Here is a 14,669-nt window from a genome sequence, read left to right as displayed (position 1 = left end):
ATGTTTTTTTTCTTATTTGGTGCAATTTTATATTGAAATTATATTTAAAAAATTGAAACTTTTTATGTGATGTTGGTACATATATCAATATTGAATCACTAAGCATATTTTGAAGAGCTTTTGTAAAAATTAATATTTGGTCAACAATTTTCAATAAATAAAAATACCAATAATTATTTGTTGTGAAAAACATACATTTTCAATGTACCAAGAGCACTGTGTATCATTGATGCACATGAACGAATCCAAGGGTCTTATGTCAGATTGTATATTGTACAATTTGATTGTTTGAAAATGGTGATAATATTTTGAATATGTAATTACATCCACATTTATTTAATGTTTTAAAATGACCCTTATTTTTAGAAATTTTTTGTAAATATATTACTAAGTACTGCCAGTTAACTACTTTAACTACTAGGGTACTTATATTTATTGCTCCATTGCACAACCGTTATAAAGAAGATGGGTGAATAAGATGACACAAATACTTATTTAATCGTAAAATACTATCGTAATATTTTACTTTTTTTTATCTAAATCTATTTTGAATACATGTATATTATCATTTTGCAAAAACAAATTTTCTAACAAACACAAAGAACAAAAAAAAGTTTTGATGGTATCAAACCCTCAACCTAAAGAGTCCAACTATATATATACAGTTGAACTTCGATATCTCGAATACAATGGATATGTCGAAGTGATTTGGCAGTCCCAACTAATTTTTTTTAAAGTATTCTACTCTTGATATCTCGGATATCTGGAAGTTTTTAAACAGTACCATCTAGTTCGAGATAACGAAGTTTGACTGTACATGTATAAGGATATCATTTTAAGTCTGGAGTGCTAACAAGTAACAACTGAGCCAATTGTACTTTTGTTACATTGATTTGATTTTCTATTATTTAGTATTTTTCTAAAATGTCAATTGTTGGGATGCAGAATGATATTTCTTATGCAACTATTAGTGGGTTAAGTTTTTGTTGATTGAAATTGTTCACCTTAATTCTTTTAGACCTTAATTAGAATATGAAATAATATAAAACTCTACAAATTAAAAGGAATTAAAGGAATTAAAAAGGCACTTTTTGAAAATGTTTGTATGTATATACACCGATTCAAATCAATTTGTCTCAAGTATTGAACATATCCAATGGTTACAAATTGATATTAATTAAATATTAATTGTTTGGAAAGGTATTTGAAAGAGACAGCTTTATATTTTTATTATTCAGTATCTTATCCATCCTAATGTATGCGTTTCTCATGCCCTATTTGTCCATCTTCTTTGAATTTAACATATTAAATTTGATTCTTCGGTTTATGAAGGTACGTTGCACAGGAAACGATTACGAGAAAAAAAAAATTAATTTGAGAAAAAAATAAAAAAAAAATTTTTTTGGCAGTCTTACCTACCTTCATTACTCTTTTAACCAAAAAAAAAGCATTGGGCTGCTTATATTTACACATTTAAGAAGAAAATAAAAATATTCATGGAAAGTAAAAAGAAATGCTGATAAGTATGTCATCTGTCCGTGGTTGTTGTTATTTCTGGATCAGCGCACACTTATATAGTCCAGAGGAACGAATCTTGCATTGCTTGTATGGAATAACTTTGAAAAAGTTCATGTATTGAAAATATAAATACCCTTTGTCTACGTTAATGAAGCAATTTTGAAATACATGTATATAAGAACGGAAGACCCCTTTGTTGCCATAGCAACACGAGTTTAGCTATATAAGTCTTCAATGTAAATAATAATGATTTCTATTTTTCATATACCAGTGTGAAATATATTTATAGTAGACTTGTTCAGGCTGGTAGCATCGAGGAGGGGGTGGGGCACTTTTGAGGGAGTGTTATAATAAGTGATAAATCAATAAATAATTAATTCAAAAGTGAAAATGAACTTTTGAAGTTACAAGGAATACTACGTATCCCCCTCCTCCCATATTAGGATTTAAACGATTTTGAAGCCCATCCCCCTCTTTCAAAAACGATTCTCCTGCTTGTTGTTGATGCTCCACTTAGAATGTCCAGCTACACAGAAGACGGAACACTCTTTTTTTAATGATCAAAGGAAGTAAACAAGTTGAAAAACAAAAATACTGATAAATAAACGTATAATTTATTAATAATGTAAAACGACAAAGCCAGTTACAACCATATTTGCATCCATTATATATAAACATTATAATATTATAAAATTATTATTTCATTTTTTCTCGTCGTATTATATGTGTACATATGGATAAATATAGTCATTTTTGTGTTTAAACGTCATATAAATTACGTATATAATTGAAAATTGTGGTGTTATTTACATGTAACAGCAGACTTATAGATAAGAATGTTAACATTCACCAAAATATTCAAAATGAAATAAATGTATACAAATGTAACTAATTAAATCTACTCAAACAAGCACACAGTAACATTCATTATATTCATTTGCACCATTTTTACATTTCAGTTCCAATAGACTGTATATGTATATAATCTCGTAATTTCAAAGGACCCTTTAGACACAAAGTTTCACTTTCCATTCTCGTGTGGTCTGTATTCCTCGTGTGGTTTATAATCTATGTCATCGAAGTAAAATTTGGCTAGAGTTCCATTCAAGGACTTGAGCTCGTCTTCTCGAAGTCGATGAGTCTCGTCCTCTTTGAAGGAGCGATTGTGGAAGGACAGATTATCGGCTGGCGTGGTGTCGTAGGTGGCGAAAGGGCGCGGGATTTTGAACGAATAACGTCCACTTGATTGTCTCTCGAATGAAATCTCCGAACCTGAGTCATTGTTCATATCACCTGTTCTGTATTATAGAAATGACAGTCATTGTTGTTAATAATATACCACGTAATTTATAAAGTATTTTAATGATTGAATAAAAGCACGTGTATATTGACAGTTGATAAAAAATTTCCAATCTATACCAATTTCCAATTTATTCCAGCTTTTGCAGGACAGTAAATGGTAAAATGTTGTAAACTAAATTTCTAATATACCTCTTTTTATATCTGATGTAGAGTATAATTCCTACAGCTGTCAAAATTAAAACCAAGAAAGCCATAATTCCACCAATAATAGCCCCCTGCATCACCCGAATTTCTATAATACACGTAGAAAGTAAAATAAAATAAAATAAAAGAAAATAAAGGGAGGAAAAATGAAATTAAGAATCTTTTGAAATTCACAAACTATGTTCTGAGCAAGTATTGAAATATTTACCAAATGCATTAATGACATAAGAAGAAGGAAATTAATTTTGTAAATATAACAATTTTTATTCTTCGATAGAATTGAAAATAGATTTGAAACTGGTTAATCTAGAAATAACAATATAGCACTTAAGTTTTAAATGCAATAATTAAAGTCAAATTAATTTTTTTACTTCTTTTTCCTTCTGAGTAGTAAGGGTCTGAATAATCCGATGCAGTCATATCCGTACAGCGTATATTTTCCTTGAAAGCATCTACTTAAGAGAAAAATATTTTTTAATTGAATTGAAAAAACTAAATTTAAAAGGAAATCATTGCATAATTAAACTTAAAAAAAAAACTTTTAAACAAAATCCAATAATATTACCAGGCAGTGTGTCATTTTTGACACATTGTGAAAATTCCTTGTGACGTAACTTCCGCTCTACCTCCAAGAGTGGCCTGTATCCTTCTTTACAGACGCATCTTTCGTTCTTGCATTCTTGCTCGTCATAATTATAACAAGACGAAAGAAACCCCATGCATCGGTCGCCAAGAAGCGGGAAGCTAACAAACCAGGACATTTCTCGTCTGCATCTTGTGTTGTTGCTGCTTGACAGATAGCCCTCTGTACAGGCACATAGTCCACCAATGCAGGCTGCGTTTGGTCCTAAGCACTGGTTGTTTGACACACATTTTCCTCTTAAATACTGGACTGTAAAAATAAAAATGTTGTTACTTAAAAGGAATGTGTGATTGTTATTACAACGAAATAGGATTTATTAAAAGAAAAACGGTTTTTAAAAAAGAAAAACCCATAATGATAGTATGTTTAATCTCATCCGACAACGGGAAGTTTTTTAAAAAAATTTGAAGGAAGTAAAAGTAATTTGGTTTTTTTAGCAACAAAACAATAGGTTAAGGTAACTGTGGTTTTACTACATTATGTAATGTGAAGTGTTGTTACCGTAAACAAATAGTAACAACAACATTTCGAGAGCATCCAAGATTTATTATTTCCTATGCCCTATGTACAGTGGTTTGCATTATTTGCTTTGCTGTGTTTTCCACAACTTTCTTTTTTCCTTTTGTAGTGTGTTTGCCACCAAGTGTGACAATACCATTAAAATTGTTCCAATCCGAGCTGCTTTCCATGTCAACCTTGGCCTGACAAGTTACAGAGCTATTCAAAGGTACAATCTCAGACCATCAGAGACACCTAAGTCTAAAACACAATCATTAAATCGGGAAATGATGAGAAAGATATCGTTTGTGCTTTCATTCATCAATGAAGCAACACAACAGGGGCAACAAGGAAGGCGTCTGCATTAAAAAGCGATCAGAGAATGGCAACATAACTGGAGTCAATGACTTTGCGTTGCAAACATCCTTCAAAGCTGTTCAACGGAGCTTCGTGCTGAGAAATAACAATTTTAACCTTGGTTTTATCAAATGGGTGTTGGGTTTCCTTCTTTGTGTTTTCATAAATTTTCACCAGATGGCAAGTTCTCCTAGATGTAGTTATTTACTTTATCTTGAGCCGCAAGTAACGCTTATGGGTATTACAATGAATACCCAGAAGAAGATGGGGGAATAAATCGTGTAAAATACCTACAGTAGGATACTGAAAAAAATAATTATCAACAAATCGGATGAGTCTTTCAAAATATCGTTCCAAGCAATTATGTTTAACATAACATCGTTTTGAAACCTTTAAACAGGTTTAATGCTAGGTTTATGTTGATTTGAACTGGTTTATGCGTATCAAAATCTCCTAATTATATCATGCTTTAGAACCCCATTGCCTTTTATTTTATAGAGCGGGTCTGTGCTTCATATTTTCTGTCATAGTTAAATTTCTGACGGAAAACGAACAATTTTCAATCAACAAAAACTTGGAGAGATGACCCACTATACATTAAAAATATTATTTTGTATCCCAACAATTGAATGTTTAAGGAAAATAATATAAGTCCGTAAAATGATGGTCAAAGTCGCATACTATAGTATAGCATTTAAATAACGCATATTGATATGACTGAAATAGCTCAGTGGTTAGAGCACCAAACCTCATGTAACCTTTTATTAAGCATATTAGATTATGGGTTCGGTACCACCAAAACTTCAGGCAATAATCATTATTCATTTTTTGTTAATCAAAATATTCAAACTGGTGATATATAGTTTAAAATTGTGCTTTCGCAAAATTGCACTTTATTACTAAAAACAGATTTTACGGATTAAAAACATTGAAATTTTATTCATCTTATTTTTACGATTACACTAATGGACATTTGTGCCATCTTATTTCTCCATCTTCTTAGCAAAGACTATAATAAGTGACGAAAAGTGTTGGTTCTTGCAATCGCTTATTCCTGATTAGTTTTCGAAAACCGTCCATTAAATTAATGTACAACGCTGGGTCAATACAACATTTAAAACTTGTATTTATAAGCTTTAAAACAACCTTGGCACGATTTGAGATCAAAATTTTTTAATTTAATTTTTTTATTTCTAGAAAGGTTAATAAATGCATGGGTATTTCTAATATTTCATCAAATATTTGAAAGTCAAATATCAAGTTAGAAACAAGATAAAGAGTTTGAAATTCTTTGATTGTAAACAAAGCTCGAGTCTTGTTATTGTTGACTAATGTGTTCTATTCAGGTAAGTTTCGGTTGAATGCTGCTTGCCTTTGTTGATATAACAAATATTATCATTGAACACATTGAATCAGATTATCCTTTTTGCAACGATCCAAGTTATATTGTCAAAGAAATGGCAATTTTTTTTTTATACTTTAGTATATTATTTGTAAACAAAACTCGAATTCTGTTTACATAACAATGAATTTCACTTGTTTGGCATATGGCATTCAAATTATGGTCAATCAGTCAAAACCCACACGTAAATCATTCTATAAAAATGAAAAATAAAATTTTGATCTCAAATTCCCTTTAACTAACTTAATGAATAATTCATATAGAGTAACGTCATTTCAAAATAAAGATTAACTGTGGGCAACAATGAATTTAAAATCTAACATTTTATAAATTTAAGAGGCTACTACTAAATTTTATTCAATAAAGATTAGTAGTTTTGCAACCTGAAGAGAATTAACATCAATTTAAATCATGTTCCATGGCTGCAGATTTCTGAAAAGTTAGTATAATTATATGAAGCCATTTTGCAGTTCTAGTTTGTACATGACATACTAGTAGACACTTGTCTACTTTTTAAGTCTCGTAGACAAATAATGATAATGCAAAATGTCCAGCGTACTAGTTAAAGGTTGAAACAATTTGACAAGAAGTGTGTCTTACTTTTCAGGCATTTCTCGTTGTTTTCATTGGACACATAACCTTCTTTGCAGTAACAAGCCAAATTTCCATCACACTTTGAGCGGGTCTCGCATATGGCGTTTTCGGGACAGACAGAATCTATCTGACAACGTTCCCCGATTGGTGCTAGAAAATTAAGCAGTTTCAATCATTTAGAATACTAGTAGCAGTATTTTTAATTTGACATGAAAATACATGCTTATATATCTAAAAGGTTTTTCTACACTGCCCGTCACAGTTTTCACCATATCAACTAGTTTATAGATGAATCTTTCTTGAGTTAACATTGTCTATAAATGGGAATAAAAGTATATTATGTATCGTATTATTGGTCATTATCGAATAAGAAACTCACTTAACACATCAGTTTTTCCCTCTTCGGACATATCATTTACCTGGTATGTTGCTATTACATTACGTTTAACCTTTGTAGCTTAGCCTTTTGTTATGTCTATAATAACAATACACTTTTCATACAATACACACGAAAAATTCCTGCTGCTAATTAAAAAGAAACATGTAAAGTAATCGTTAACGCTCATAAAGGTCATACAGATGGTCCCCGCAGTCTTTCTTACTCAGTATTTAGTTGACAACAAGTACTTACTGGCGCTTCTAGTTGTTTGTTGTGAAGTAGTGCGTTTTGTTGTTGCTATTGTTGTAGACCTTGATGCTGTAGATTTGTCTTTTGTGACAACAGAATTTGCTGTTGTTGTGACTTCTGTTGTTGTGACAACCGAATTTTCTGTTGTTTTTGGTGTTTTTGACGTCGGTGGTGGTGGCGTTGATATTGAAGTTGTTGTCAAAACTGAACTGGATTTTAGATTTTGACTGCTGCTAGATTGACTGGGAGTTGGCTGAATCGTTTTGGTAAATTCTTCAGATGATGAAGTAAAAAGAGTTGCAGTTTCTTCTACGGATGATTTAGGTGTGACAAACTCAGATGAAAATGTCACAGGGAAAGTAACCATGGACGATTTTACGGTGTTTGTGTTCTGCGAAGTTGGTAAAACTGAAGTCACAAATGAAGCAGACGACATCGACGTAATTATATTACTTTTTGAGGAAGACATAGTAAATGAGGTTTCCACTTGGACAGGCGTTTCAGAACTAGACATAAATGAACTAAATATCACTTCGGACGATCCAACTAATGTTGAGGTGGGTTGTGAGCTGGATCTAATGTCTGGTGAGGAAGTTGATAAAATATCAGTATTAGAAGAAGTAACGGTAACACTTGATAAAGTTTTTGTATAACTTTCACTGCTTGTCAATAAGTCTGAAATAAATGAGGTATATGGCGAGCTGATGGAGGTGTAATGAAGAGTTTGTTGGGTTTCTAAATTTGTTTCCGAAACTAATCCCGCTGCATTACTCCGCGGAAGTATTGTTGAAGAGAAAAGGTAGGCACTGCTTTCTTCTAACTTGTCTGTCGATGAAAGTTCCGGAACTCCGGATGAGTATTTCTGTGTTTCATACGTTGATGGTGTGATTGCAGGGGTAGGTTGTAAGTTTGGAAAACTTGTTAATGACGCTGATGGCGATGTTTGTCCAAAGTCCGTTGATAATGATGGAATGTCAAATGTTGACACAAATTCAGATGAAAACTGATCGGTGGTCGGCAGTGGGATGGCGTTAGATGTTTGTCCAGGTGTTGGCCTAGGTGTCACTAAAAACGAAAATGATGCAGTACTCTATCAACCTTCTCTATTCTTTTTTCACTTTTATTGACAAAATAGTAAACAAAACAATATTTCAGCTGCTCATGACAGACAGGCGAACTCTAAGAATAAATTTTACCTGGTGCTGGGCTAAAGCATTGGTTTTCTTCTATCTTGATACCTAAAACAAAGTGAATTCGTCAGATTAAGGATGTATGTATATTATTTTGAGTTTGTTGTACGAGGCGCTGTGCCATCTGAACAAGGAGATTCAATTATATGTTTTAAATACTGTTAAGTATGATATACTACTTCCAAATTATTAAGAACACGAAGCATTGATCGGTAAACAAAGAATGTTAATCACAGTCGAGGTATGCTAGTAAGAATTCTTTTTTGCTTCAAAACAAAAGGATTGCAAATACACCTGTTGATTTGTTACGATTTTTTTGGTTGTGTTTTGCTCTTTCCCTTTTAAATTAACCAGGAGTAAAGTAAATTTGTTTGTTGTGCGAGCGACATTTTAAATCTCTGCCATTGATGGGTCAAAGCCTGCAAAGAAAGGATTAGCGAGATCCCATAAAGCTACTTAATCCGCTTTTTCACGTCGATTGCGACGTTATGTCCTGTGAACGTCCTCTAATACCCAGACAATTGCGGAAATAATCAGATACGAGTTATCAGCGTTCCCCCAAACACATTTTTATTATCTGGTGTCGATTAATCCTGTTGGTTTGGTTGTGCCACAAAATTACATGCAAGGATCCGGTTCTTGCTTTCAAACTACACCGACAGTTCTCAGTTATCTACTAGTAGTTGCAATTATTGGTCTTTGTGTTTTCTGACAGGTAGATTTTTGACACTATGGTAAAAAGGAAGGCTTTTTTCTCAAGAATTTTCAATTTAAATAAGTATTTGAAATTATGTAATTTCTGACCAAGTCAAACAGAAAATTGATTGTAGGAAGACGCATAGACCCATTGAATTCATTATTAACTTTTGCGTCAATTCCTGCAATTTGCTATGCAAACACAATGCATTGATCTGTATGCAAGTTGTTTTTAGTTCAAATTTGCAATAAAAACAGATGCTCATGATTTGGTGCTTACCAATGGAGAAATTTACAGGAACACACTGTACAACATTAAAAGGATAGGCGTTGATGATATCAATGGAAGCTTCTTTGTACCCGTTCGAGCAGACGCATACACCCTTGTCGCACTCCAAATGGTTTTCTGGAGAGCACCTCTGGCGATTTTCGTCACATGGTTCTTTAAGTAAAGAGAAACTGGTGGAAGTGGATAGAAGAGGTTTTTGTTTGCAGTAGATCACTTTGTTGTTTGAACTGGAGGTTGAGTATCCGTTCTGGCAGGTGCATTCACCCTTCACGTGATCACAGCGACTGCTCACAGGGCGGCAAAATTTGGACCCAGTGCAACTCTCGCCGATTTCAGCAACTGAAAAAAACCCCATAATAGTTTTAAAAAGTTTATTTTTAAAAAATTGTGAAATCATTTTCCTTTACAAAAATATGAGGTTTTTGATCATTTAAAAGCTGTAGAATTACATATTTTGGAAATATTTGGATTGGGAGACCATGCAGAAAGCTTAATTATATATAAATATATTATATATTAATACAAACAGTTTCAGCTAACATGCTCTGAAACTAAATAAATATTCTACAGCAACAGATTCGTGTTCCCGTTAAATCTGCATATTGCTACATACTGCAAGTGCATCCAAACTTTTAGGCATGACTTATACATGTATACATGTATCTGATTTAAAATACGACCACCATTATTCAAGTTCTGGGATTTCGCAATAAAAAGGAACGGATCTTAAGTTTGCTCATCACTCTTGTTAAAGGATTCACTAGTGTGTTATAACATTTCTACAGTTATCTGATTTTTTAATTTCCATGACAAAACGCATCAGTTATATAGGCCCTTCCTTTCCAATTGTAGAAAGGAAAGCCAAATGTAATTGTCTCAGTGTACAATTTTATATCAGTCTTTTCAATAATGACTTGTTAGTAAAATTAATAACGTCTTGCAACTCATTTTTAGAAAACATTTGAAAGTGACCAAGGACAAAAGACACTTTAATTTACTGTCTGATATATAGCGACCGCGTCTTTAAAATTTCGTAAAACTCTGTTCACCAAGACAAGAGAAAGATTTGACAGTAAAAGAGTAAACAAGATGTCTTTACTTTGAAAACAGAAGCCATTAACAACGGAAGAGTGAGAAAACGTGAAAGGAGGTCACTCTCAATTAGAGAAATCCGCATCCTTTGAAGAAAGAATGTCGATTTAAGGTCAGTTCTGCATTCCATACCAGAGGAACGCGTTCGTCTCTAGGAAATCAATCTCGTGTGCACAAAAAGGTATCACGATGGAGCGGGGTCTATTATCTTTTACTGATCTTACTTCCTCTATTTCTGAAGAAAACGACTTTCTAATTTTCCTGGGATCAAGGTGCCACTATGTTTACGCAGCATTTCTGTACGCCTGTAAAACAAATACCCCGCGACGCACAATCGTGTTGCGGACGGAGGTTCACATGTCATCAACATTTCCATTTTTCGGATAATCACATCTTCATCCATTAATCTTATAGAAGCATCTACATGTATTTTTCTCCTCTATAGGTAATCCCATGAGTCAAACTCGGCTTCTTTCTCGATTTATCTCATATTAAGAGATAAGCACATAGCTTTCTATTTTTAAATGATTGGAATGGTACTTTTTCATCTTAAAAATACATTTGTTGCTATAGATCTAAAATATGAAATACCCATTAATGTATTATTTCGGAGGATATGAAATAATCCAAGACCTTCAAAATTAGAACCAATTTAGAAAAAATTCTGGTGGTCACTATCTAATGCTGAGATTCGGGGACAGGGTGATTCCATAATGAGATTACGAGTGTGTATCTCTCCTAGTCTGATTATGTGAATTTTTGGATTATAAATACTGGAATTTTTCTGTGTTCAAACAAGGAAAGTATGCCCAGGTCTTATCTTCTCCACCCAATGAACAAATGTTAGTGTTAGATTTAGAAACACAAAATTGACTTGGTATTGTGAAAAATAATGTTTTGAATGTTTTCGATATTTACATACAAGTATTTATTCTAGATAGCTACGGAATTTGGTGTCACAGTATTGATCAATGACGTAATACAGTACATATACATATTTTTCTGATCCAGTGAGCTAACAGTTATCCCAAAAGAACAGAAAGCTATCCAGCCATTGTATCCAAAACTGTTAGACATGCATGCGTTTCATACCATTGTACAGTTTTTTGTTGTTTTTGTTTTGTTTTATTTTTTTGTTTGTTTTTTTTTTTTGCTTTTTTTTTGTTTATTTATTTATTTATTTTTTTGGCATTTTCAGTAAATGCCAAAGATACAGAATGACATAAATTTAACCAACCCCACCCCAAGGGAAAACAAATATTCATACTTACAGGACACGCATTTAGTGTAGTTGAGGTTCGGGATAAGATTTCCTCGGCATAAACAGATACTTCCGTCACAGCCTCGTATGGTACACTTGGAATCTGAAGGACACTCTCCATCTTCTTTGCAAGCATCCAACAGATTTTTGCCTGAGCTATCTAGAAAACAAAATGGGTTGGATTATTATTTCTATTCAGCTTCTGTAGAACTAAAGCATCTTTGCAAGAGATTAAACGTTTGCTCATTGTCTTAAAAAGTTTTTTTTTTTTCAGTTTTCGCAGGATTTGGTGACAATTACTTGTAAAGGATTATTTTTAATTGGAGAAATAGTAGGGTTTGCAAAGTTGTCATTGGGCATCGCATGATGAAATTAAACAATAAATTAAACCAAAATGAAATGACCATTATTAAACTTTTTCTGTCCTTGTTTAATTAGTTCTATAATTAATATATATTTGGTAACACCAATGGTATAACTGTAAAGAAGAAAGTAATCATGGTTGTTTTGTGGGAACTTTTATAACGTCAATCCGACCAAGATAAAAAAAATATATCCTCAATGAAACTGTATACAACCGGGGGACTGTTTAGGCGTAGGTAATTCCGAAGTATACACCAAAACAAGATAATGAAATAAATAGGCGGATCAAATTGAGGGTTATGTTGCTTTCCTCTAAATGCATTTAGAGCCAGAAATGGCCGAAACATTGCGTAAAAGCTAGGATGTCATTGCCATCCTTTGGACCACATGCAAACATGCCGTTGTAAAGATAATGACTTTTAGATGTGATTTTTCTTTTACAATTCTTTTAAGACAGTATAGAATATTTTTAGTAGCAAAAATTTATGTCAAAAACACAATTTTTAAGAATTGAAGCCAAATAATACATGTAATTCTTGTTATTCTTTAATTCGTTATTTCCTCTAAATGCTACAAAAATTTATATCTGAATGTATTAAATCCCACTTTATACAACGAATTAATTTGCTTCAAGTCACGTTTCCCTTATATTCTAAAATCAATTTCATCAGAACATGCTTAAAGCTAGTGAGTTCATTTTCAGTGATTGAATGTATGTGTAAATATTCGTAATGACGCAAGCGTTTCATCATTACTTTCTTTATGAAAACTAATGATTCTATGTTTTAAAAAAAATTCCTTTAAATTGTGTAAATTTTTATAATAATTACGTAACTTTTTCGACGTGATAATATTATCTCAATAATTAGCTACACGCAGCGTCCACAAATTGACAAATAAAACTCAATTTTTTTTAAACATTTTAAAACTAGTCTTCTTTTATGAACATTTAACATATAAACCAATTGTCTCATTTTATGGACTGCAAATATAACATAATGATGAAATGTCTTTAACAATGCAAACGTCCTACCTTGAGTTAGAGATGCTACAGTCAGCAGAAATATAATCCAGCGGAACATTTTTCTATCTGAAAATGTATAAATTCTAATTCATGAAATCTCTTTATCAAAACTGTAACCCTCAATTAACAAAAAATTAATTTTGCAAGTTTCATTAAGTCACTTCGATTAATAACCAATTGATGCTTTTTAGAGTATCTTATATATACTGACATGTATGCATATATTCCGTTTTGTTCATTGCGTTTTGCAAAACAGCATAAAATTTTAACAACAAAAAATTCTGAAAAATGAAAAATAGGAAAATCTATTTACCGTTCACAGATACTTTTGACCCATTCCGCGACTCTGCTGAAAGTGAAGGTTACCGGTATACAAGCATCAGTCCTTAAGGAATACACGTTTGATAAGAGGTTACCTGTGTGATACAAACCATTGGGGGTAAGTAAATAAATTCCCCTAACACCAGCTACCGTATCGCTGACGCTCACACAGAAAGTCCCTCTGAATCCTTTCCTCGCGGATGAATCAAATTCCTTAGCTTGTTTGAGCCGAATCTAGAGCATGGAGCCTTGTTTACAACTAATTTTACAAACAACGGGCCAATACCTATCATTTCGGCCCAGAAAAGGATAACGGGTGAAAATGCTGCTTTTCAAGAAAGTGGACGGAAAGAAGCACGCGTATGTTGTTTACAAAAACGGATAAATGTGCGTTTGTCAAAATAATTTAACAACCAATTATTTTCATAGATTAAAAAAGTAACCATGACATCGCAATACAAAACCTCGTTTCAACAGTTTGAAACATTTAGACTGCCTAAAATGATAATAGACAGGTTACTTTGGCCATGAATTAAACGGCCTTTAATTTGTTTTATTCCAATATATTGACAAATTACCGGTATATAACAAAGAACTGAAGTACTGACGGGAGTTGATTTTATCGATTATTATTTATCTTAAAATAAACGATATGTTATTTTGCATGCTAAGTATTTTCCTACATGTATTTGAATTACGCTCATTTTTTATTATATTAATTCTCCGACAGGAATTTCGTGAAAACCCCATATGAATCTTATTGTGTAATATTCAAAGAATTAATTCCATCAAATTATTTGTCAGTAATCGAAATAGTTCTGAGAAATTGTAAGGATTAAGGCAATATTGAACTCTAGTCTCGTTCAACCAGATCGACGTTCGGCTGTCTCCGAGAGAGACTCTCTGCTTGTCGGATATTAACGGAGACAGCCGAGCGTCTGGTTGAACAAGACTATATTGACTTCTGGCGTAGGAATACATACTATGTACGACTCCAAAAAATAACTAACTTGTTAGTACCATTTACAATCTGACTATTTACAAGGTACCTATAAATAAGTTCCCTTGGATTAAGGCTTTAGAATACACTACATCGAATTTTCGATTAGAATTTAATGTTGTCAGCGATGTTGATTTGTGCTTCGGTCCAAACACTGTTTCACTTTCGGTTTGCCAGAGTAACTGCATAGGAGAGTTGATTAAAATCAACTCCAAACACTGTTTCACTTTCGGTTTGCCCGAGTAACTGCATAGGAGAGTTGATTAAAATCAACTCCAAACACTATT

General features: G+C 32.7%; 1 protein-coding gene across 1 annotated transcript; it reads right to left on the bottom strand.

Moving 5' to 3' along the window:
- Positions 1-2,208: 2,208 nt before the first annotated feature.
- On the bottom strand, positions 2,209-13,892 carry LOC105330448 (uncharacterized). The gene is made up of 11 exons (XM_011432123.4): positions 13,375-13,892; positions 13,071-13,127; positions 11,685-11,834; positions 9,313-9,660; positions 8,343-8,384; positions 7,150-8,211; positions 6,525-6,668; positions 3,590-3,916; positions 3,396-3,476; positions 3,010-3,112; positions 2,209-2,816 (listed from the first exon to the last, which is right to left on the bottom strand). Exons 2-11 carry the CDS (start codon positions 13,117-13,119, stop codon positions 2,540-2,542), a joined length of 2,583 nt encoding a protein of 860 aa, XP_011430425.3. The 5' UTR covers positions 13,120-13,127; positions 13,375-13,892; the 3' UTR covers positions 2,209-2,539.
- Between the last annotated feature and the right edge of the window lie 777 nt (positions 13,893-14,669).

Source organism: Magallana gigas, chromosome 2, assembly GCF_963853765.1.
Source record: "Magallana gigas chromosome 2, xbMagGiga1.1, whole genome shotgun sequence".
NCBI lineage: Eukaryota > Metazoa > Mollusca > Bivalvia > Ostreida > Ostreidae > Magallana > Magallana gigas.
The sequence above is the reverse complement of the archived record's forward strand: the minus strand, read 5'-3'. Positions and strand labels throughout refer to the sequence as shown.